This window comes from Lycorma delicatula, chromosome 6, assembly GCF_047948215.1.
Source record: "Lycorma delicatula isolate Av1 chromosome 6, ASM4794821v1, whole genome shotgun sequence".
Classification (NCBI taxonomy): domain Eukaryota; kingdom Metazoa; phylum Arthropoda; class Insecta; order Hemiptera; family Fulgoridae; genus Lycorma; species Lycorma delicatula.
In genome coordinates, this window is record NC_134460.1 from 86,811,236 (window position 1) to 86,838,521 (window position 27,286).

General features: G+C 28.6%; 1 protein-coding gene across 1 annotated transcript; it reads right to left on the reverse strand.

Moving 5' to 3' along the window:
* Window positions 1-1,944: 1,944 nt before the first annotated feature.
* LOC142326718 (engulfment and cell motility protein 2-like) lies at window positions 1,945-26,917 on the reverse strand. The gene is made up of 6 exons (XM_075369364.1): window positions 26,808-26,917; window positions 20,007-21,613; window positions 11,276-11,560; window positions 7,619-7,779; window positions 3,963-4,099; window positions 1,945-2,580 (listed from the first exon to the last, which is right to left on the reverse strand). Exons 2-6 carry the CDS (start codon window positions 21,525-21,527, stop codon window positions 2,408-2,410), a joined length of 2,277 nt encoding a protein of 758 aa, XP_075225479.1. The 5' UTR covers window positions 21,528-21,613; window positions 26,808-26,917; the 3' UTR covers window positions 1,945-2,407.
* Window positions 26,918-27,286: the final 369 nt, after the last annotated feature.

Below are 27,286 nucleotides of genomic sequence, written 5' to 3' on the forward strand. Positions count from 1 at the left end.
TACTGCATGGAGGAATATGGAGGGTAGATTGGACATTTAATATTTTACATTAAATAAGGACTTTATTTAATAATATATATAATTAATTACACACAAAAAAGTAATTAAATTGCAAACTGTTATTTACTGAAAATAAATAAAATTCTTCAAAGGAAATTCTCCAAAACTATAAGTTTAATTAAAAGAAGTATTTGAAAAATGTTAATAACTAACCTTTTCAATTTTTAATTAACATAATGACAATTGCAGTCACCATTTTGATTTAAATTGTCAGAATTTAACTTTTTTCATACCATTTTGCTTGTCTCGTAAAGACCTTTAAACAAGCTATCTCATGACTCATATCATCATATGTCCCATCTAAAGTTTTGAGTTGAATCTGTTCCCCCTCCTTAAGGCCAAATTCTCTAAATTAGGGCTTACTGAGTTAACCTCACTCATTGGAAATTTCCAAACAGAGAATCGGGATACTTCAAATAACAAAAAATTAAACGGATGCAAACAAATGTAGTTCTAGTTATCTGAACCAAACACACTGTAGGCTACCATTTTGGATTAGGTGAACAGAATTTAGTTTCAATTGTTATAATTTTTCTCGTTTCATTGAGCTCTTTAAAATGATATATCAAATGACTATTAGTCCCATTTAAAATATCTGAATTGCCCCCACCTCTGCTGCCACCCAAAAATCGAAAAGAATGAAAATATGTTCAATGAAGAAGCTCCTTGATACAAGGAAGAATGATGCAAATGCATCCAGTTATCTCAATTACAAAAGAAAAGTTAAAGGGGGGCTGTAATTTACTTTTCAGCCACCCAGTATATACATATACATAAATCGGACTATATATATATATATATATATACAATATTATTCAAGATTTCAAAATATAAAACAAAATTTTGATAAAATGGTGAACCATTAAAAGAATATGTTTTAATGTAATAGGTATAGAATAAACACCAACTGAAGATGTGGGATACTGCGAAAACTAGTTATTGGAAATTAATATGGTAAGTTTAACTTATCTAATTACTGTGTTTTGGTGGTTTATTTTTCATATATAAATATACTATTTTCATACATAATAAAGAAATTGCAATCTTTTATTGAGCACTACTTTCTGCATCTGCTTCAGCAAATAAAATATAAATAATCATTCATGTTGTATTCATTTTGTAAAAAATCAATGAAGTTAATCATGGTAATCTTGGTTGCTATACATGCAACCAAGTGCATGTGGTAATCTTAGTAGTTTTGTGACTGATAGATATGAATACCCTTCATATTTTGTTGACTGAAGCAAAAGAACTGAACAAATGAAAAACAAGAAAAAAATAGTTGTAGAGTTAAAACAGAATAGATTAGTTCATTATTTGATATCAAGATAAGATTTACATTGTTTTTTACATTTGTTAAAAAAAGGATTTTCAAGAAATATACTTTACCTAAAACTGCGCGCTACTGTATAAGCTTACAGCTTCGCATTTTGCAAAATACTTCTGCATGCCGATCATTAAAATTTTAGAAAGGAATCAATTAGATCTTCAATTAATATTTTTTTACTACAGATAATTAGCGCAATATGACAGCATTCCACAAAACATTATTATACATTTTTTTAAAAAGAATTTTAACACTACTTTGCTCAATCTACCCATCATAAATCTAAAGAAATGTCTGTAATATTTCTTAATATGGTAATATATGCCATATTTGATGATATAAATGAAATTCTTCTCACCAAATTACATTTAAGGAGACAATTAACTCCTTAAATACTTACAAAAAATATCACAACTTGAGAGAAACATATAACTAAATCAGAAATTTAGTTCAAAATTCAAATTCAAATTAAAACATTTACAACAAATACAACATATACAGCATTTAACATTTTAATGGTAGTTAATTTATATTGATTAACTGGTTATGATTTTAATTTACATCAAAAAGAAACCGCGGTATTTGGTGCCAAAATGTACCAAAAATCCAAATATATAGTATTGGCTTTTAATAAGTACTAATTTTCTTGAAGGATCAGATTAATAGATGTAATACAGTTATGTGAATCATCATGTTTTCTTAAGTTTCAAATATGTGTTTTTTAAGGAAAAGGTAACATGTCTATTTCTCTTGCATAAAAATTACAAAAGTGTCTACCCAACAAATCTTACAAAATTTGAAAAGAATTGAGGTTGCAATGTTAGAGCTAATCAAATATGCTCTTAAGAAACAAAATCGTTACTTAAATAGTTACTGAAAGATCTGAAGGAATTTATGGATTTATTAGTTTTAAATTTCATTTATGATCTACTTTATACAACTAAGTCTAATGTTTTGTTTAGACAATGTAATTTTTAAGACAGATTAAATTCATGACTTTGGAATTACTCTTCAGTTTCATTACATTACACAATTTTCAGGTTCTGTAAAATCAAAATTATCTGGTAAAGGTGGAATAGGTGGAGGTTCACTTGGACAGTCAATTCCATCTATTTCTAAAAGTCTAATTCTTAGTTCCATATCTAGTAATTTATTCAATTCCTCTGTAAACATATTACTTTTCATTTTACGTCCTAAAAAAAAAAAAAAAAATAAAAATAAAAATGAATAAATAAAAAATAAACATACATATATTATACATATAACTAAGATGAACTTATCTCTTGTGCTAAATAGAATAATTAAAAAAATAAAAATAAAGTAACAGTAAAAAAAAGTACTGAGGGTATATCTTATTATTTTGAAAACAAAGCTCATGCCAAATTTATTTTTAAGAAATTTAACAGATTCTAATAAACTCATGATCAAATAGCACATCTGTTAACACTTTACATAATTAAAAATAAAAAAATTACATTATCAAATCTGTTTACCAGTACAAATATTAGGGAATTTGGACCAAACACTAATGTATGTAAACAATAATACCAGAAAATGTATAGTTAGTTTTTGAACAGATTCAGTATATGTTGAATTTTAAGAAATGTGTTTGATAGACTTTGTATACAATCAATTTTAATTTTAAATAATTTACTCTACATACATAACTTTTAATATTATAATTAATTATTTGATTGAAATCAAGTATTGCATTTTGTATTTTTGAATGTTATTCAATTGATGTTGGAAAATAATAATAATAATAAGAACATATTATTAGTATTACAGTTAAGCAGGCATATAGAGTTGATACACCATTAAGCCCTCAATAAAAAACAATTCTTTCAGCTGCCAGAACGTGCTGGTATGATAATAAAGCATCATTCACTGCACAGTACACATATCATTCATGCATGATGGAACCAGAGCGGAGGCTCTGGTTCCATCATTGAAACACAGCCAGTGTTTGGTTTTAATATTACATAAAAAGTTTTACATTGAATTCATAACCTTATTACATCACAAGTGATCACTGATGATTGTCTTCAAGAACCAGATGTGTCTGTCTGCCTGAAGATTATAAATGTGACTGCTGATAGGGAATGTATAAAGCGAAAATATTTTATCTTTGGTACCTTTTTTCTTGAAAAAAACAAACTTTTTTACTTAAGTAGGAGAAACATTCTAGTCACTGTTAATGCTAAGTCACATGAAGTAATTTCATCTTAAAAAATTTTGTAGATAAACTAAGAATATTTTTTTTTCTGGAATTATGCAAATGTTTAATAATATAAATCTACTTTAATAAATCATGCAGCCTAGTTAACATGACATCTCTCAGTGCAGACATTCATGCTTAGCATGGATATCTTAATACTTTTAAAGAGTGTTGAATAAATTGTTTCATTTCAGAGGTGCATATCCCTCCCATATGTAAAAAATAGTTCATTACATATTGCTTTATCAGGCTGTGAAGAAGTACGTTAATTTTAAGTGACAATAGTTATAGTATTTGTCAAAATATTTCTAAATAATATAATTTTATGAACAAAATAACTGATTAAAGAATTCTTACTGAAAAGTGAATTTAATGCATCAACCCAATATTCATATACTTTCTTGTTGTTTGTAATAAAATCCAGAGATTTACCTTCATTTTTATCAAATATCAATGAAAAGCCCAATGGATTCTCATGTTTTTCTTTTCGACTCCTAAAAAATAAAAATATAAATAATAAGGAAAAACTAAAGCGTGAATTTCAGTTTATAATTGCAAACATGATCATAATAAATAAAAGTAGAAAATGTAATGTTGCCCTTTAATTGAAGGAGTTCCAGTTGAAACAGTATTAACATTTTCATGCTTAGGATGGTACTTTAACATTAACTGGGATGATTCCTGAAAAATAAGTAGGAGAACAGAAAAACTGACCAGCTTTTCTAGGAATAAGAAATGGTAATGTAACCACCATTTAATGTTCCATTGGAGTTCAGTTTTAATCTTTTTTCTAAGTGCTGCTGGATGATGATGTGTCTTGCACATAGTCAGAAATGTTGTTCAAACAAACTTGTGTAATATATATTTGAAGGGAATACAAATTAAAATGAGCTGGAAAAATTGAGTTCAGAATGAGTAAGTTTATAGGTTTAAGCAAGGATAAATGTCTTAAACATGGTTTCTGCTGATCATTTTTAAATAAAATAAAAAATAATTAAACATTTTTTATATCCACCTTACCAGCAAAAAATGTGTTTTCTTGAGATCATTCGGTTTATTTCAAACCATCATCAGGAGATAAAAATAATATAAGTCAAAAAATTAAAACAATTACATAGTCATGACTGTGATTGAAGACAATATAGTGAATTCTGGTGGAATACAATAGAATTGTTATCAAAAATGATATTTTAGTTGTTTATGATTATTATCTCTTTATATTTGTACTTAATACGTATGTAAATATTTTTTTGTTTAAATTTTTTAGGCATAAAAAAATGTACAATAAAAAAATAAAATTATAAATATTTTGTAAAGCTTCTTAAAATGATACAATAATTAACTACATTTCATTTCATACATGGTCCCAAAAGAAGGCTGTTTTTAATGCACTCTTATTCAGAGCAATACATTATTTAAAATATGATAAAGTTTCTCAACTTAATAACTGAAATAATTAAAAATATTGTCGATACCAAATGGATATAATACTAACACAATAAATAAATTATATAATAGAATAAATAATAAAATTATTACCAGAAAAAAACTGAAAAAATATATTTAAAAAATTAATACACACCATATAGTCAAAAAATTGAAACATTTTACAAAAAATTGACATTAACACTGGTGTATACTAAAAATAATAAATTAATTAAATATATTAATAATAATTATAATAAAACATTAAATAATACTATTCTAAATTTAATAAACAAGGTGTATATAGTCTAAATTGTAAAGATTGTGATATGTTATATATCGATATGACTACCCGTAAATTTTCTATGTGCACAAAGGAACACATTGATAGTATTAAAAACAATAAACCAGAAAATTTTTATTTTGCTAAACACATCTTAGATAATGGTCATACATACAATCAAAATAATTTTATAAAAATTTTAGATATTTCCTATAAACATTTTAATTCACAATTTAGAGAAATTCCAGATATATTGTAACCATAATAATTTAATTAATGAACAAAAATTCTTTAAAGAAGACAAATTATTTAAATACATATTAAATACAAATATAAAGAGATAATAATCATAAACAACTAAAATATCATTTTTGATAACAATTCTATTTTATTTCACCAGAATTCACTATATTGTCTTTAGTATACTTTTGACATTTAAACAGTCATGACTGTGTAATTATTTTAATTTTTTGACTTATATTATTCTTATCTTCTGGTGATGGTCTGAAATAAACCGAGAGATCTCGAGAAAACATACTTTTTGCTGGTAAGGTGGATATAAAAAAATATTTAATTATTTTTTATTTAATTTAAGTAAGGAGCAGTGATTTTTTTTATGTCAATGCTATGAGCAGTGTTCTTGGGCAAGTGAATGAAAGATTCACTTGCTTAAGAACACTGTTCATAGCATTGACATAAAAGATTCAAAGCATTGGAAAGATTCACATAATCTATGAAGATTATGCATATAAATTTAATAACTAGGCAGTAGCTGAAAGTAGCAGTACACATTACAAATAAGTAATATTTCTTAAAAATGCTTAGGAAATGAATTTGAAGAGTATAGACAATAAAAAAATAAATATTTAAGAAAACATATGAGAAAGAAAACAACTGTTTTAATAGCTATTACAACAAATCTCTGTGTGCTGCAGTATCAATTTTAGATTCAAGTAAGTATAATATTAAGTAGTAATAATTACTTTTAATTTGATTTTAGTATCATTTTAACAATGCATATTTAAGTACTTTATGTAGTCAATATATGCTTGTTAAGTGCCAGTGCTAATTAAATTAAATGGTAATGATTGCAGGCAATCTGACATGAATCACAAGTGACTCCCAAAAATGAGATAGACATTCTTAAGAGTAACAAGCATCCCATGTAACAAGCATCCCATTCTCACCTACAAGTGAGAATTCACTCCATTCACCACAGAGACTGGTTGTTCAGTGAACATCACTGCTCTTAGAGAAAGCAGTTCTGACTGATGCCTCTTGTACCTCAGGTGCTTTGTGTGTGTTAGAACCATAAGAAAGGCTGGATAGATGTTGTAAAGCAACATAGTAATGTATTGTTAAATATATTTTAACAATATACTTTGGATTTTGGGATCAGTTAAGCTAACTACAGTCATCTTAACTGTATCTATATCTGGACTAGACCCACTCTTTATGTGTGCATTAATTAAACTCAAAAAATAGTTAAAATACTACTAGTATAAGCTTCATATCCCAAATGAGGACTCTTATGAAGTAAAAACACTTCTGAAAGTACTAAAAAAATTAAAATAATTCTTACTTTTTTAAAATATACTATTATTATTATGTTCAGTAATTCTATACTATTCTAATGATCATATATAGTATCCAATACTAATTATTGTCACTCTAATAATTAAATTGGTATTTATACACAGTCTAATAGTAAACAGAAATATATTTGACCATCTGCAAAATTCAAGTTTGACAGATAGTCATGCCTGTGTGCAGGTTAACCAGATTTCTTTTTTTTACCTCCAGGACCATTGTTAGGTGTTGCTTCAGAGGATGAGATGAATGATTTGTAGCGTGTGAAAATTCCATGCCTGACCAGGATTTGAACCTGGGACCTCCAGATGAAAGGCCATGACACTACCACTTGCACCATGGAGGCCGGCTTGAGTAGACTTGACATGGCATATAATATCTTTAGGTTTACATCTAATAATCTAAATAAGCTTGTAATATGGTAAATAAATGTAATTTAAAGAAACTACATTTTACATTGATTTGTACCTAGAAATTCTATTACTACATAATTTCAGTAATTACAGCTGATCAGGAATCTGGTAAAGGAGGAAAAATGATGAAGATATAGTAAAAGAAATTACAGAGATAATGATCTCAAATTGAAAATTTCATTAAGCAATATTAACATTATGATTAGTAGGAACAGTAGTTGTAGCAATAGTACTAATAGTAGTTATAATATTAGTTTTACTATAGGATTAAAAATAAATACTACTGACAAACATTTACTAACTTGAATTCCTTTAAATGTGGACACTTATCACCAACAACAAAATCTTCTACATCCTTTATTAGTACAGTTTTCATATTCTCAGTTTCAGTAATATTTGTTGAATACAATAAATGTTTTTTATGTGATGAAAGCCGTGCAAACCAAAATTTGTCTTTCACTTTCTAAAAATTAGTTTAACAATAGCATAATTTATTAAATTGTGTAATGTACTTAAAACTTATTTTAAATGTATCATTCTATGTAACTAATTATTTCATTGGAATTGCAGCACTTAACAAAATTCTACAACCCAATTAAATGTTAAAAAATAGTCTTGTTTAAATACAAGCCTAACATTTACAAGTCTGTGTTACTGCTAGTAAGTAAGTACACATTTCTACAAATCAAAATCGATTGTCATGCTTAGGTGTAAAGAGTGGATACATACGTATGTATGAATGGTACATACATATGTTCAAAATTCTGTTATGTATATTTCACATCTATATTCTTGTTCACATTTATGTGGTCGTCTCTCACAAAAAAAAAAACATTAGATAGTTTTTGCTGCATATTGTGATTTTCTGAGGTACAATTAGAACTGTTTTATAATTAAAAGATAATTCCATATAAGGCGTAAAAAATTTAATAAAATAATTCCATAAGGAAGTAATATAGCATTAATTATTACTGATATGATGTGAAAGACAGCAGAAAAAAAAATGGGTCTTTAAAATAAAGATAAAGAGGATATGTTTAACATCCTGTGCAGTGGGGATAAAAAGAGTAAAACAAAAGACAAAAAAGGAATATTTGTACTACAACAATAACTATAATTTCATGAATAAATAAATGAGGGTAACAGTAATAATAAACTGATAATGTAATAGTCTTCTAAATAAAGGGATAGTAGTAAATAATGGCAATTTATAGTCTTGAGCACAAATGGATTGGTTAATCTGGATGATGAGTTTGGGGGAGGTTTGTAAGTTCCTTAGAGCACGACTTGCACGGGAGGCAGACTTATGCATATAAAATCCTCAGTCTTAAAAAAGGATGAAAGGGATAATGCAATGTTAAACATGATTAAAGAAGAGAAGTGGTTGCATTATTACTGTAGTCTCTGGTGTAATGATAAATTAATTGCAGAGAATTTTGTGGATGTGAGCATATAAATCAGGTAGTATGAATTTGATTACTCTGGATGAGTTGGAAGCAGTTTTGAAGATGGTTAATAACAGGAAAGCATGAAGTGGACCGGGTTGGTAGAGAGTTTTGGTTGAGGCTGAGATTTTTACATTTCTTGAATATATGTTGGACCAAAGCAAGTATCCTGGAAGACTGGAAGAAAGCTATTGTCCAACCAATCTTTAAGAAGAGTGAGAGAGATGTCTGTGCAACTATCATGGGATTTCGTTGCTTTATGCCAGTTGTAAGATATACTCTAAAACAATAGCTTCAAGAGTGACTGCAATAGTGGCGGTAAAATTGCTGAAAGAACAGAAAGGTTTTTGCAGAGGTAGGTCTTGCATGGATAATGTTTTTTCTTTCAGAAAATTGTTGGGAAAAGAAGAAAGTATAATCTGGAAACACATAATGTGTTTATTAATCTATTTAAAGGTTTTGATTGAGTTAATAGAGAAATGTTGTGAGAAATTTTGACTCATAATGAGCTTTTTTTATATGGTAAAAGTAAAGTTTTATTTAATCTTTATCTTAATGACGTATTATCATTCGTTTTATTTAATCTTTATCTTAATGACGTGATCCGTTTGTGGAAGTAATTAGCTTCAAAAGGGATTTCAATTAATGACATTTATGTTAATTATTTATTATTTGCTGATGATATGACTATTTTAGCTGAAAGCGGGGATGAAAGAGGATGAGTTTAAATACAACATTTTTAAATTTTGTAAAGTTACAGAACAGTGTACTAGCCAGGTCTCACCTTCTAAAACCAAGGATTTTAGTTTTAAGGGAAGGAAACTGTAAGATCAAATGTTGTGATCAATAATAAAATAATTGAGCAAGTGTGTTTCTTTGACACACTTGGGCTGTTGCATTTCCTATGACAATAGCAATGCCATTGAAATGAAGACCAACAAGTTTAAATCGATGTGTGGTATTGTTAAGAAGAACCTCAGAAATAGGACGAGTATCCTTATAAAGTCAGTTAAAACTGTATAAGGTAATAGCAGTTCCAATGCCTCTGTATGGCAGTGAAGCATGGGTCTCTAAAAGTAAGGATATAAGTAGGATACAGGCTGCAGAAATGTCCTTTTTGAGGAGTTTGAGGGTGTTACAAGGATGGGTAGGATGAGGAATGAGAAAATTTGTCAGGATTTGGGGATTTTTAGTGTTAACAATGAAATACGCCATTGTAGAAATAAATGGGAGCAGCATCTGCAGTGAATGCAAGATAAAAGAATTTCTAAGCAGTCTTTTTTATATGCACCTGTTGGTAGGCATGATTGAGGAAAACCTAGAAAACACTGAAAAGAAGCCAGAACAGGTCAGTGACCTAATCTGTGATGATGGTGATGAAAAGTAAGTTTTACTAGATAAATAATGATAACAATAATAACAGTACTATTCAGCCCAGAAATTAACTAGCACTACTTTTAATAACTTTTAGTACTGCTTAACATTTAAAATGAATAACTGACTATTCTGTTAACTAACAAAGAAGCAACTAAATATGAATGTATACATGAGCAAAGTATAACAATAGTAAAATAAAAATGATGAACACAAATAAGCTTTTGAAGCAAGAAAGGTTTTGTGGAAGATGTGCGATTAATGATAAATATTTTCAGGCCAACATGAAATTAGTGTTGCAAAGAGAGGGTGAAAAATCAGCAGAATTCTCTTCTATACATTGCCTGATGGTAAATGATGCAGAAGATTTTCAAAATGCAATAACTGAATGTTTGAATGAGTTGTTATAACAATTTATAAAGTTTAACAAAATGTATAAGGTTAAATGTTCTAATACAAAATTATTGTTCAAAATCTTACAAAAAAATTTTTCTTTATGTTGTGTGTGAATATACGTATGTATTCGTAAATATGTTAACTTGTACATTTTATACATAAACATTAATTGTGCTAAACAAAATTAAATTACTCATATAGTTTAGTATTATAATACTACTACTATTTTTTATAAAAAAATTAAGTTTTAAACAAAAATGTATATTAAATGGCTCTAAGAAATATTAAATTTATAACTGGCAAGCATATTTATCAACAATATAAAGTATATTTTTGTAATAAATGATTTTAATTAAATTGTACTGTTACATTTACTTAAATTCTTTTGGACTGTTGACTTAAATGTTCATTAAATAAAATAAAATATTTATAAATTATTCAACAATATTTATTTTAAGCATGTCTTGTACTCTAAATTTTTATTAATCACATCTAGAAAACTGATTTTTACTTAACATTTTTAATATTAACGTAATTATTATTATTTCAGCATGCAATGTTTTTTTACTATTAAAAGGTGGTGAAGTGGGGTTTAATTAATCATGATGATATTTTGGAATAAGGAAAAAGGTTAAGTTATGGAAGAGGGTATCGAAGCTCATAAAAAATACTTTTATGCTTTTTATGGACAGCCTCTTATTTTAAATTAAATTATCAAGAAAATACTGAATCTAAATATTTCACCTGATTACGTTGTGAATCCCAAACAGGAAACTTGCTACCTTTCATAATATAATTAATTCGCTGATTTTTTATTATCTCAGTAAGTTCTTTTTTAAGAGAACTTCTTAATTCGTTGACAGCAGTCGAGGTTCTTATAAAATGTTGTTGTTTTGCTTTTTTTTCCATTTGCCACTGTTCGTAAACTGCAGAATATGTAAATGTTCTCAGTATGTATTCTAATTCACTAAATAGTTTTGGTTGTGCTCTAAGACTTTCTGTCAGTTGGCGTGCCATTACCTTTATTACCTTGAGAAAAAATGTAACAGGTCAAATTTTAAAAATAAATACATAATCAAATACACAGATTATAATATATATATTTAATTATGACCTAGAGCTGAAAAGTACACAAAATTCATCCTCTATCAAATTGTGATAAAGAAGATTGTTTCCACTTTATTTTTATTCCTTAGAAAAAACCATTCATTCCCTTACTGAAAAAGTTAAACTTTGAAATTCCACACCTAAGTTCAGATCTAGATAAAACATTTTGCATTATTTTTTAAATTAATAAAAGATTTTCATGTTAAAAAAGGTCACTGAATTCAAAACTTCAACTTAAAATTTTAGATTTAATACAGCAGAGTGAAACTAAAAAAAAAATTATATTGTGTATATTTTTATTAAAGACCAATCTTATGATTTTTGAAATCATCAGTTCAGAATATGTTATTGATAATTCAGCATTTTTGATCCAGTAAAACCAACCAAAGTTACTTTTTTGAAATTTTACTATCATCCAGATGGTAGAAGCTTTGAACAACAATGAAATGTTTTTAAAAATTATTTGATAACAGACAAACCAAATACTTTTAAGAAAAAGAATTAGTTTTAATATAAATATTTGTTTTTAAATTTGATTGAGCCTATCAAAAGTAATAACATTTATTTTTGGAAGCTTTTATACAAGCCTACATGCCAAAATTGCTTTGAGTGGATTCCACAGCAAGTGGCAGTTGGTTACTATAATACATCTGAAATCATCTTGCGGGTGAAAGTCACGCGAATTCCTCATCATGCTCCCTCCAGTCGTATTCTGCAGCAGCGCGAAGCGCATACGGCAAGTACATCACCACATTATCATTAACTACGCATCAGAAATCTAATAAATCCACCCACAAATATAGTATTTTTAGCAGATAATTAAATCACAAAAATTGAATAAAATTTTTCAATAACCTCGCTTCAGGTATTTTACGTACCCAATAAGATTATCTCATTCTAAAAAATTGTAGGTGGTTTTCCATATATTTCGCAATCGAATTACTTTTTCCTTTTTGCATTATTATTGAGTAGCAGTCACGTACAGAGGTAAATCTTTTGTTAAATAAAATACTGAAATAATTATCAATAATACTATTCAGTTTAATTGTTATTTTAAATAGTCCATATTTACTATTTCAATACGTTGTTACATCATATTTGTCACCGCATATCCGCAACTTTTGTTTTGTAATAAAATTTCGACCAGTCCAGATTACGGTTTTATATCAATCAGACGTACAGTTTCTTCGGCTGATCTTTAATTGTGAAAGTTACCTTATTTTAACTGCGTAAGCGTGCGAGTTAAAATGGCAGCAAACAGTCCACATCTGCGGAAACAATCTAAAAAAAATGATAAAATAATTATTTAAAAGAACTTGTGCACAGCATACCTAATACTACTACTATTAAGGAGATTTTTAATGCAACGCAGGAAGTGACCGCAACCACGTATGTTATCAGTGCGTACTGTAAAAAGTTTTTGTCGTGAAGGTAATGAAAATGCATCAGCCAAAGGCGAATTATGTGAACATTCTTTTGAATCGCTTAGGAAAAAAGTGTAATGACAGGAGAAAATTTTTAATGACTTGTTCTCTCGGGTAAAATATTTAAGGAAAATGCACGAAATCAGGCAAAGTAATTCTCAACCAATAATTTACCTAGATGAAACGTGGGTAAACCAGAATCTTTTCAGGATATACATCTGGCAGAATTCAACAAGCAGTGATGGCCTTAAGATTTCGGTTGGGAAAGGATCCCGTTTAATTATATGCCACGCTGGTTGCTATGAACTTGGTTTTGTAAAAGACTGCGCTCTCGTTTTTCAGTCAAAGCGTACGGTGGGGGAGGGGGGGCTTCCACCAAGAAATGAACGGTGATACATTCCGAAAATGGTTCGTAAATTTGTTGCTATTTTTGGAAGAAGGCTGTGTTATCGTGATGGATAACGCCAACTATCATTCTGCGCTTAAAGAGAAAGTGCCAATGACCAACACAAAAAGGCGGATACTGTTTAACGGTTAAAAGATAGGAAAATACTACACAATCCTTCTTACATAATTCCCGAATTTCAGTCTATTGTTAATGAACACAGAGAAAATATAAACTAAACACAGAGAAAATATGAAATATGAACACAGAGACAGTATGAGTTGACGACATTGCAACAGAACTGGGGCATGAAGTAGTTTGGATTACCGTATCAGTGCCAGTATAACCCAATCGAGCAAAATTTGAACGACATAAAAGGTGAGGTGGCATTTAAAAGCAGTACCTTTCAAATAAATAACGTAAAAACGTTATTGGAAGATGCCATAAACCGCGTAACAATAGGTGACTAGAAAAAATTTGGAGACACGCTGAAAACCATGTAAAAGATTTTCATAAAGGATTGCGGGACGACCACTTACAAAACACTGCAGTGAACTTACAAGAAGATGGCAATGACGACAGATTTATTAGATTATAAAGGAGTGTTACCTTCACCAGCAAGATGATTTCAAATCTATAATAATACTAACGTTATGAGGTATTAATCTTATAAAATGTATGTGTCAAGCACAGTCTGTACAAAACGTTTCAGGACTGAGGCTATAAAGACAAAGTATCGGAAAAAATAATTCGTTTTACGTTTCTACACGGTCTCCTTTCAACGCGATACAAAATTTGGATCAGTTATAAAGTCGTCAAAAGCCTTTTGAAGTCTTCTTTTGGAATCGCCTTTAGGATGTTTCTAACACTTTCTTCTAAAGAATTTATTGACTAGTACCGCTCCTTCTTTATGAATATCTCGGCTTTAGAAATTAGAAAATAGTCCTTAGGGGCTGTATCTTGAGAGTATGTAGGGTAGGGTGGTTCAGCACTTTTACCTGACGTTTGGCTAGAAGCTACTGCACATGATGGCTGCACGAGCTGGCGCATTGTCATCAACATCTAACAAGACCAATCAATGGTTTTATGAAAATGCGATGGCATGTAAGGAATTCGATTCAATAAACATTTCAAAACATTTTGGTAGACAGCAGCAGTAATTCACGCACGGTAGACAGCGTCTAGTAATTCACGCGCGCGATCGATGTCTCAACACTCTCTCATCGTCTTCGAACCCAATCATCTCGAAAACAAGCAGACCTTTTAAACGAGACATAGTTTTCATCGCCATGTGATTATTTTATCATTTCAAACGTTTCTGTAGCACTTTTCGAGCAAAAACGAGCCGGCAATGAATCGCATATCTTTCCCGGTTACGTAATATATTTTAAAGTAATTATTTAAAAAATATATATATATTAAATAATACAATTACTTGTTTTATTATATTTAAATCCTTTAATTTTAATTTTTGAAGCCAAGATGCTCAACAAAATAAAGCAATAACCAAAATTTTTAAGGTTAATATTAGAATTTCGAAAAATATATTTTCGTCTTTTTGACAATTTGGCGCTCATGATTCAGGGATCTTTTTAATGATTAAAATATTCACTAAAATATTGATTTTAAATAAATTAAAAAACAAAATTTAGGTTTTTTTTTTTAAATTTGGGAGCTGCTCATCAGTCAGGGGAGGAGTATTAAATTATTTTAGTGAATTTATTATTTAACAGAATACATGTTTTGAGTATTAAAAATTTGAAATTGCGAAATTTTTTTCAATTTTGGGGTTTCCATAATCAAGGGGAAGCATTAGAGCAAAATTACTTTTTAAAAAAATGATCTCCAAGTGATGATAATAAATTTAGAAAATAATTTTTTGTTTAAAAATATAAAGATATAGCCATACTAAATACAAAGTTGTAATTTTCTAGGATGGGGTTGAATATTTTTAGCTAATTTTTTTTTCAAGAATACTAAAGCGCAAGGGTTAAGAAAAATTACAATTTTACATTTTAAATGCAACGAGAAATTTGCAAGATTTAAATTTAAAATAATTTTTTTTTTAACTAAAAAAAAAATGTTTATTACCACAGACCATTGGAGTGGGATGGAAAAAATGTAGTGATTAAAGGCCTATTGATGTAGAAAATATAGATGCAAAATCTCCAATTAAATTCTTTTCTGAAGCAAGAAATAGCTAAAAAAAGAAAAATATATATAGTCATTTTTTGGAGAGGGATGAATATTAAATAAAAGTATTTTGTAATTTGTACTCTTGTTATAAAAACTTGAAATTTTATAAGAATGTTTCGCTAAAGTGCAGCAATAAACATTTGAAATTTTATTTCGGTCAAAATCCTCCACTTCTTTTTCCAGTTTTTGAAAAAATTGAATACATTCTTTCTTCTACCAAGTTTGAATAAAATTGGTCAACGGGTTGACCAATACATACGTACAAGTATACATACGTACATGCACAAACATCTGTCTGACAAAAATATATTTATTGAACTTTGGAGCACCGGATTAAAAATTTTTCCGTCGATTATTTAAGTCTATTTTTTTTATTAATCTTTTTTAATGTCTTCTTAAAGGACAAAACTAAAAAAAGTATCAATTTTTTAGATTTTCTGTTGACCGATCTGTATACTTTTCCTGTTATAACTATAGCAGCATTTGCGTAAATCGGTATAGCCGGGAAAGAAAAATTTGTTTCTATGTTATTCCATATTTTAAAAATCCTACTATAGGTAAAAAAAGACAAAAAAAACAGGAAACCAGTAGAAAAACAGACAACTTTTACAAATTAGAATTACAACACGAATCACTAATCCAAACTGAATGGGCTTTGGTTTTATTCACAAGGTTCTCTCAACAAGTATTAACTCGCCCACGAGATTGCGACACTAGTTCCGATTTTATAGCTTTATCCTGGAACATTTTGTACTGATTACGTAATATTTCAATATAATTTTTTTGCCATCTAAGTGGCAGCCATTTCTTCAATAAATTAAACTTTTAAGGTAGTAAAATAATTATTTTTTGGTACAATTCCTTATGGGTAAACTTCTTTTTATAACTTAACTGTCGGTGAAAATAGTCATAATTTTCAATTTCATCTTTCTGACCCAAAAATTTAAGTCCAACTAAATGGCCTAGTTCGATTTCAGATTAAGGAAAACAAGCCAATCATAAAAGCTTTTCATCTATATATGATAATAAAAAAAAAAAAAAAAAAAAAAAAATGTTTTTACAGTTGAAGGTAGTTAATGAAACATTCAAACAATTGTTGAAATTTTATTGGAAACTTATTTCTTGTATAAATTAAATTTCCACTTGCCAACAATTTAAAAAGTGTAAATCCTATTACTTTCTGAGCTGTTACTCCATCTTCGGGGATTTTCAGGGATGTTAATTTAAATTGAAATCAATAATCGTTTTTAAAATTAAACTGATATTTTTATTAATTAGTCGGCCGTCAAGAATAAAATTAATTCGTATGTCAATAAAACAGTAACGTCATGTTTGTAAGATGTTTGCGACTATTATTAGATTTAATATTAAATGAAATGTTAACAACCTATTAATAATTAACTATTACATAATTTATAATTTGCTTATAAAGGATATCATTATCGAATCTGACCTGTTCATTCATCAATTTATTATTTAAATATATATGAAATTTTTCTAATATACTGGTTTTATAATTATTACTATTGTATTCTAATATATTCGTTGGGATTATAATTATGTCCAGTTTCTAAAATGTGTTTGGCGAAATTAGATTTTTCTTTATTACTTTTGATAATACCATTAATATGTTTTTTAATTCTTATGGCAAATGAGATTTGTCATTCCAATATATTTTAAGTCACAATTTTCGCAATTAAGACTATATACTCCTTGTTTTTCTAAATTGTAATTATTATTTTGATTTATTGTTATAGAAGGGTCTTCATTAATTATATACTTTATTATTTGTTGTATACGCTATTTTTAATTTAAAAGTTTTAAATATTTTATTATAATTTATATTATATTCAATTTTATTATATTATAGTTCGTTAGCTTTAGTTTGTCTTTTATGTGTATTTTATTTTTTATCTGGTGTATAATTATTTATTTATTAATTTAGTATTATATCCATTATTTAAAGCTATGTATTTAATATTCATTTCATTCTTCAATTTTATGTTATCATATTTTAAGTATTTTAATGCTCTATAAATTAATGAATTAAAGGTTGCCATTTTTTAACTCCAAGGATGAAAAGATTTAGAATGTAATTAGAGTATTCTGTTTTTTTTTGGGGGGGGCTTTCTATAAATGTCTATACCGATTTTATTAGTGATAAAATTTTTTTTAAATTTTAGTTCTAGGTAATCAATATTGTTATTATTTTCTCTGTTTAAAGTGAATTTAATATTATTTAAAGAATTAGAATTAAAAAATGAATTAGAAAATGGTGTTATAGAGGAAGAAGAGGAAGTTGAGGAGGATGAAATGGGAGAAACAATACTGAGATCTGAATTTAAGAGAGCATTAAAAGATTTAAATGGCAGAAAGGTTCCTGAAATAGACGGAATACCTGTAGAATTACTGCGCAGTGCAGGTGAGGAAGCGATTGATAGATTATACAAACTGGTGTGTAATATTTATGAAAAAGGGGAATTTCCGTCAGACTTCAAAAAAAGTGTTATAGTCATGATACCAAAGAAAGCAGGGGCAGATAAATGTGAAGAATACAGAACAATTAGTTTAACTAGTCATGCATAAAAAATCTTAACTAGAATTCTATACAGAAGAATTGAGAGGAGAGTGGAAGAAGTGTTAGGAGAAGACCAATTTGGTTTCAGGAAAAGTATAGGGACAAGGGAAGCAATTTTAGGCCTCAGATTAATAGTAGAAGGAAGATTAAAGAAAAACAAACCAACATAGTTGGCGTTTATAGACCTAGAAAAGGCATTCGAAAACGTAGACTGGAATAAAATGTTCAGCATTTTAAAAAAATTAGGGTTCAAATACAGGGATAGAAGAACAATTGCTAACATATACAGGAACCAAACAGCAACAGTAACAATTGAAGAACATAAGAAAGAAGCCGTAATAAGAAAGGGAGTCCGACAAGGATGTTCCCTATCTCCGTTACTTTTTAATCTTCACATGGAACTAGCAGTTAATGATGTTGAAGAACAATTTAGATTCGGAGTAACAATACAAGGTGAAAATATAAAGATGCTACGATTTGCTGATGATATAGTAATTCTAGCCGAGAGTAAAAAGGATTTAGAAGAAACAATGAACGGCATAGATGAAGTCCTACGCAAGAACTATCGCATGAAAATAAACAAGAACAAAACAAAAGTAATGAAATGTAGTAGAAATAACACAGATGGACCACTGAATGTGAAAATAGGAGGAGAAAAGATTATGGAGGTAGAAGAATTTTGTTATTTGGGAAGTAGAATTACTAAAGATGGACGAAGCAGGAGCGATATAAAATGCCGAATAGCACAAGCTAAACGAGCCTTCAGTAAGAAATATAATTTGTTTACATCAAAAATTAATTTAAATGTCAGGAAAAGATTTTTGAAAGTGTATGTTTGGAGTGTCGCTTTATATGGAAGTGAAACTTGGACATCGGAGTATCTGAGAAGAAAAGATTAGAAGCTTTTGAAATGTGGTACTATAGGAGAATGTTAAAAATCAGATGGGTGGATAAAGTGACAAATGAAGAGGTATTGCGGCAAATAGATGAAGAAAGAAGCATTTGGAAAAATATAGTTAAAAGAAGAGACAGAGTTATAGGTCACATACTAAGGCATCCTGGAATAGTCGCTTTAAAATTGGAAAGACAGGTAGAAGGAAAAAATTGTGTAGGCAGGCCACGTTTGGAATATGTAAAACAAATTGTTACAAAACAAAATGTTGGATGTAGGATGTAGAGGGTATACTGAAATGAAACAACTAGCACTAGATAGGGAATCTTGGAGAGCTGCATCAAACCAGTCAAATGACTGAAGACAAAAAAAAAATAAAGAATTCATTTCTGTAATTACAGTATTTTCTTCGTTGTTAAATTTATGGTTATCAATAAAGAAAATACAATATCAATAATACTACTACAATAACAACAATAGCAACAGCAACAGCAACGGCAACAGCTACAGCAACAACAACAATCAAAAATACTATTTTTCATTTACAATAATAACATCAAAAATACAATTATTATCAATGAAGAAAACAGTTTAATTTTAAAAACGATTATTGATTTGAATTTAAATTAACATCCCTGAAAATACCTGAAAATAGAGTAACAGCTCCGAAAGTACTAGGATTTACACTTTTTAAATTGTTGGTAAGTGGAAATTTAATTTGTACAATTGTATTAATACCAACGGTGCCAAATGCTTAGTAAATTAAACTTATTTATTACTACTCATATTTAAAATCGATTGATAAAATCTACAATAAATTTAAGAAACTGAAGAGTATATATATATATATATATATATAAGAATAAAAATAAATCAATAAAAATATAGTTTACCTTTTTATAATCATCATACGTTTTCGCTCTCATTTCTCTTTTGGTTCTTTCAAACAGCCACATCGTAACGCAAAATAATTCTTCCATAAATGGTTGTAAATACGAGGCGTAGAAAACTAAAGGTATATAAGCGGTTGATTCTGGTATAGGAGGATCTCCAACGTGTAATACATCAAACAGTATTAAATTTACAACGTCGCTACATATAATTATAAAATTTCTGCATCCTTCAACGAACAATGAACACTGATAATTTTTACGGTAATGTTTTGAAAAATATATTATGCAATTATATATTAATTTATTAATAGGTCTTACATCTGGCATTTCTTTAATGCCTTTTGTGTCTTTATCGAATTCATTAATGTCTAAATTTAAAAAACTTAATACTAATTGATTCCTGTTATAGTACATACCCTCATTTCTGCCCGGGTCACTTATTCTGTTGGTATTTACATTAGCGTGCAGTTCTTTAGAACATCTACTATTTCTACTAGAAGTTCCAGTACTCTCTACATTAAATTCTAAAAATAAATCACTGGCCCTGTTTTCAAAACCTGAATGTCTCCTTTCTTCAGGGACTATTTCAGCATCAGGTAGTTTATAAAAGTCTATTAAAAATGGTTCTAATAGATCTAAGTTTAAACTTAATATATGAATTTGATATAAATACAACTGTTGTGCAAGATCACAGTTAGGTTCAGCTCCAGGATATAAAACATTTGATGCTATCATTTTTCGAGAATTATAAGAATTCATTTTATTTAGAATATCAGATTTTTTTGAATCATTTTGGCAGTAGTGCGCTGTAGCATTTATTAATGCTAAAGTACATTCTTGAATAATCGGTGAATCTCTGTCCAAAAGAAGCGGGGTTAAATCTTCTATATCAATCAAATCAGTGATTAAAAGATAGTGATCTTTAGTTAAACACACTTTTAATATTCTAAGTGAGTTTTCCATGAGACAGTTTTCGACGTGGTTCTCACTGGTAATGTTATTAATTAATCTTTTAATAAGCGATGGTTCGACTTCTTGAATTAAATTAAATTCTAAAAAACCAAGAAGTGCCCGTAAACAATAACATAAAAGACTAGAAGGAAGTTTTTCATCTTTTAAAAATTGATTTACGACAGGATAACACAAAGGAAACACTACCAATGCAAATATTGGGTCGTATATGTGACCGGCTAATTTTTCTAAAGCCCAACAAATATCACCGTTATTTTGTAAATTATTATATATCATTCGGGATATTTCTGAAGGAGAGTAAACGAGTTTTAATTCGGTTCCATTAACGATATTAACTTTATTTTCTTCTGTAACATACTTTGCTCCAAACTTTTTACCGCTCTGGTCATGGGTAAATTGAAGTGAAAATTTATTTTCAACATAAGTAATATTATATTGTTCACATAAAATCTTTACTGTGTTGGCCAATTCTTCATCTTTATTTAATTTAAAAAGTTCGACACTGTTACCGACATCAACAGCAACAGAAACAATATGATTTGGTGCCATCTCCTAATAAAATATACAAATCCTGTTTGGCTGTTTTGAGAATATGAATCCAGAGATGTTATTTTCATACCATAACAGAAATTATGCTGCAATTAAAACAAAACAAGGTGAAGATTAATATATGAATTACTGACTAAATAAAATCCCACAAGAGGTTAAGTTACTAATAAAAAAAAAATAAAAAAAAAATAAATAAAATACTTTACTGGTTATCTTTTTTATACAATCTTTTTTTTTATAGAAAATGTATTCATCCTTGAAAACAGTCATTAATTAGGTTAAACCATGTTTATATTTCTATTCTAACAATTTAAAAAAAAAAGTATTTCTTATTTACTCCACATCCTCAGGTATTCGAAAATTCATAGTCGTACTAACAAAATTCCGCCAATTCTTCCTACCTGGAACTGACCTAACACAATTGCGTGTCGGCAATTTGGTCGGGTAAACTTGTAAAATTTAAAATACTTATTAGATATAAGAGTATAAAAAAAATACAAAATATATAGAAAATACTTATTAAAATTCATAATATTTTTTAATCAAAACTAATTAAGAAATTAATAGAAATATACACATTTGAATTTAAAAATGCAATATTCGAAAGCGTATACGACTAATTTAATCTTTTAATAAGAGTACTGGTACTGGAGTGGTTCGATCGAAGTTAATTCTTTTTATAAAGTGATTCATAATACTTCTCATAAAAAAAAAAATAAAAAAATTATACAATATATAAAGTGCAAGAAGGTTTTTGTTTGTTAGGGATAAACAAAACAACTATTCGATCAATCACAACCAAATTTTTATCCATGTTTTAGGGGGTAGATTTGCCGGTTGAAGCAAAAACTTAATGAATTGAATTTATGAACTGTGAGTCTCTATCACTGTATGAGTTGGATTTGAACTGAATGATTCGAATCAATCGAATGAATAATAATATTAGAAAAATAATATAATTAAATTTACGTTAAATAAAATAATATTAAATAAATTTAAAAAAAATATGTTTAACAATAATGGACTTCCTGTGGGGACTGCGTGTGAGGCTGGAGTAGTGAGGTATGCCAGCACATCATGGAAGGCTAGACTAATCATAACCATCGACTGGTAACAAACGGGGTCCCCCTGAGGCGCTGTTTTGGATGGTGCAGTGGAATGCTTACATAATATCAATATTCAAAAGGGGTATTTGTTGGTAGGCTGAACGCTAACTTTTGCATGCATCAGGTACACTCTCGATCTAACAGATCACGGTTATTCGGAAATGTATACATATAGAAAATTTGTCTCTTTGTTTGTTATCGCATCACGCGAGAACCAACCGACCGATTACTTTCAAATTTGCAGGATACATTCGTGTTATCCCAGGGAAGGATTTAAGTTATCGACTGAGGTCCTAGCTTCCTTGAAGGTTAAGAAGATATTACAAACATTCATTACTTCTTTGCCACCAAGGAGGATGAAGTTGGGAATTCTAAAAAACTCATTAAGTAAAAAATAGATTAATCCTTTTACTTCATTATTATATTTCTGCCACCATGGCAAAGAAATAAGTTATTAATTTTTCGTTGTCAGAGGTGCGTACTTTAATTACCATAGTTACTATTATTCTGTCTTTTGTAATTTAGTTTCTTTTTCAGGTTTCTATAAATCTGAATACTACAATTATTATTTATCAGTATAAAATTATATTATATATTAAATTATATTATATTATATTTATCAGTATAAAATTGTTGTATTTCTCACAACAATGAGGATAATGTACAGTACGGGGGTTCATGGGGTGCAGCTCTCTGGGTAGATGGGAATGGCGAGCTCTGCGGCTGTGGGCCCCTTGACTCTGGGAGGCCCTGAGTCAGCTCCGGATTCCACTGGGCTGATCTGAACCCCGAGGGTCCAGGTTCTGGCTAGACGGGCCGGTTAGTATATATATATATATATATATATATATATTTATATGCATGTAAGTTATATAATAAAACAGTGCAACAGGAGGGGGCACTCCGTTTGTTACCAGTTGACAGTTATGATTGGTCTAGTCTTCCATGAGGTGCTCGCATACCTCACTACTCCAGCTTCACATGCAGTCCTCATGGGAAGTCCATTATTGTTAAACAGAAATTTTTTAAATTTATTTAATATTATTTTATTTAACGCAAATTTAATTATATTATTTTTGTAATATTATTATTCATTCGATTGATTCTAATCATTCAGTTCAAATCCAGCTCATACAGTGATAGAGACTCACAGAAGTATATATATATATATATATATATATATATATATATATATGTATGTATATATGTATATACATATTACCTAGTGTTTTAGTATAAAATATATTCCCCAACAATTGATTTAAAAAATATCTAATAAAATTGTTTCCTACCCTGTTTTGAAGTATGGAAGGGTAATTTTTAAGGGAATTGAGGGTTGTTTTTCAGAACTTTCAAATGACATAGCGGTTAAATTATATTCTGAGATTATGAACTCTAGTATATAATTCAATTCTGAAGGGCTGAATACCTTTTTCTGGAGCTTTTCAAAGGAAGCTCTCCCAACGATTTATTATTAGTTCTTAATTGGAAGTTATTGTTCATAGTATTACCCCTTTCCCTCTGCCACTCTTCATGAACTACCCTCTTCAGGAAATATACAAGATCGTTAGGAGCAATGCAACTGGTAAAAGTAGGCTGAAAACAAGCCTATTTTGCTGCATTATCTGCGCACTCATTGCCTGAAATAAAAGTAAGATATATATATACAGTAGTGTGCGAATTAGTCTGAACACAGATCACAGATGTTATTTAATAAAAAGTAACTTCATTTAGGAAAAATCATACAGTTTGTGAATATCTAGTAATTAATATGTCCTTTATTCTTAATCACTTCACATATGCAATTTGGCATAGATTCAACAACTATAATATATACTTATTGATTTTTTTTAGCATGAAATTATACCAATATTATTCCTTTAATGAGGTCAAATTTAATTGTACAATTAATTTTTGGAAGTCATTTTTTTATTATTGCCCAACGATTTTCAACTAAGTTTAAGTCGGGGGGGAGTTGCCTGGCCATGGAAGCACTTTAATGTTTATTGTTCAAAAAAGTTTTCCACTTTTTTGGTAGTATGGCATGGTGACAGATCTTTTTAAAATACTTTGTTGCCTTGTGAGAATTTTTTTTGAAGTTGTGTAACAACCCTTTTCTTCAGAATATTTATAAATCCATCACTTTACAACTTATCACCTACTGAAGTAATGGACAAGAGCCTTCAAATGTGAAACAACAACAAAACTTTTTTTCTGAGAATGTTTAACTAATTGTTGGATATGAGCCGGTGATGTATTTTCATCTGATGCTTTTCTATCGTTTGGTACCCTTTGCCGTGTAACATAAAGATGTAACTGGTTGGAAAAGATAACATTTTTCCAGTCTTCTTTATTCCCTCAGCATGTGCTTTGGACAATAAGCTTTTTAGCTGGCCAACGAGCTTTCCGTCCAGCTGCAAGAAGTCGGTGTCTAACAGTTGTCACATGTAAATCTGTTCCACTGGCTGCTAATTCTTGATTTAAGTCCACAGCAAATAAATTTGGATCAAGTTTACTTTTTCTCACTAATTACTAATCCTGTGTAGGAATAATTTTTCTTTTATGGCACCATTTGCCTTTGAGATGAAAAGGAACCGATTTCTTTAAATTATTTTAAAACAGTATTCACCGTCTCTAGTCCAACACCATACTCAAAAGCTATTTGTTGTTGTGTCATACTGGTATGTTCAGAAAGGGAAAAAAATTGTGAGTGCCTGCTTGAAGTTAAGTCTCTATTATTATATATTCAAGACAACAAAAGATTTGAAAATATGATTTTGTAATAAAAAATGAAATAAACTTTCACAGAACACTATTTATAACATGAAGATTGGTTATAATGTAAGAAATAATTCTCACATTACACTGACTACTTAATGAATGGGTGTTATCAAGCAGTGTAGCCACAACATAGAAATAAACAAAAAATCACCTACGTTCAGATTAATTTGTATGCTCCATAAATGCACAAGTAAAAAACTAGTATAAATTAGAAATTACCTTTTAGTTGATTAATAATTAATAAGCTGGCCAGTTGGTCTTAATTGACAAAGAAAGCACAAACAAATAATAATAAAGATGATGATAAATAAAATTAATTTTCTTTATACTGTATGGAATTCAGATACAATAGAAAAGCATCACTCAAAAATGATAAGTAATGTATAAATAATTGTAATGTTATATACAACATAGATAAATATTCAAATAAATTTGTTTATGCAATAAACAAAGAACAGATTATGTCAAGCAGATTTACTCTGAATCATATACTAGCTGAATGATTATTAATCAATCAGCAATGAAGAATCAATTGTATGAAGGTTATAAATGAATAATTGAGTTATAAGATGATAACAATGATAGAAGAAATTTTTTTTTAAATAAAAATTTTTCAGAATTTCATGTAGATTAAATTATCTTAGTATTCATTTGTAATAAAATTATATTCAAGTGAGAGAGAGAATGGTGAAAAATCATTTCTGATCAAATCACAGTACTCCTCTCCAAGTATATTTAGAGTATATTTAGTTAAGTTTGCTTTAGAGCAAAGAAAAAATAAACTTAAGTTTTATTAAAAGTGGACCAGCTGATAAGAAGTGATGTCTCTGATTATGAAAATGAAATCAAAATATGAAAATACAGATAGTGCTGACAAATCAGTATGGTCATCATAAAATAATAATAAAAGAATTTATAGGTTAAATATTATCAACTAAATTTATTTTTTGTAGGGAAATAAACTATGGATTACTTTATTCACTATCCCCAAAACAAATTTTATACAAACCAAGACAATAGAACCATAAAAGAAATTCATGAATGTAAGTAAATGTTAAGTATGCAAATATATATATATATAACAAAATGAATGACTGTGTAAAGGTGCATTCATAAATTTAATTTTTTTAGTCAAATATTTAAAAAAAACAAGGAATATGAACTAAACAATAAAAAGCATTGAAAACCAGTTTACCATAAAACACAGAAAATATTAATTAAAAATAAGTAGAATTTAATTAATAAATAGAATTCAAGTACAGTTTTGTAATTTTATGTTCAATAATCTAAAAAAAATGAATGACATATTTAAAAACAACAAAGTTATGGAGTTCATTTAGTGTTAGTTTCATATTAAAGAAAGTTTTGAAAATGAAAAAGAACAGTTAGTTACCTTTAATATTCACAGTCACAAATCAAACAAAATGATAAAGAAAAAACAGCATAAATATATTATTATGTACAAAAACCACAAACTATACTTATTCACCTTTTATCATTTTCAATGCCGGAACCAAAGACTGATAAGCATAATAAGATAATAAAAATATCTTTTAACCTATATACTATAAAACGCCACTGATAATATGCTCTTAATAAAAAAAACAGTTATTATTTTCAAAAGGATTCTAAAAAAAAGGTTTAAAAGATTACTGTAAAACATTATTCAAAGTACTCTCAGTATAATGTTACAGAATTAATTAATTTATTTACTTTACTCTGGTAACTACAGGCTTACACCCACTTACAGCTATCTACTCTATTCTTTTATATAAGAAATTAATTTTGTAGGATGTGAAAAATGCTGAATGGGTTTTGAACCCAGAACCTTCCTAATAAAAGGCAGAAATGCTACCATTTTACAGAGGTTGA

Bases quoted from the DNA above. Each gene is read 5' to 3' on its own strand.
- LOC142326718 (XM_075369364.1), bottom strand. From the start codon at position 21,527: ATGGCACCAAATCATATTGTTTCTGTTGCTGTTGATGTCGGTAACAGT. The intron at 4,100-7,618 runs GTTAGTAAATGT...TTTATTTTTTAG, and splicing joins CCACATTTAAAGGAATTCAA to GAGTCGAAAAGAAAAACATG. The intron at 2,581-3,962 runs GTAAGAATTCTT...TTTTTTTTTTAG, and splicing joins TGCATTAAATTCACTTTTCA to GACGTAAAATGAAAAGTAAT.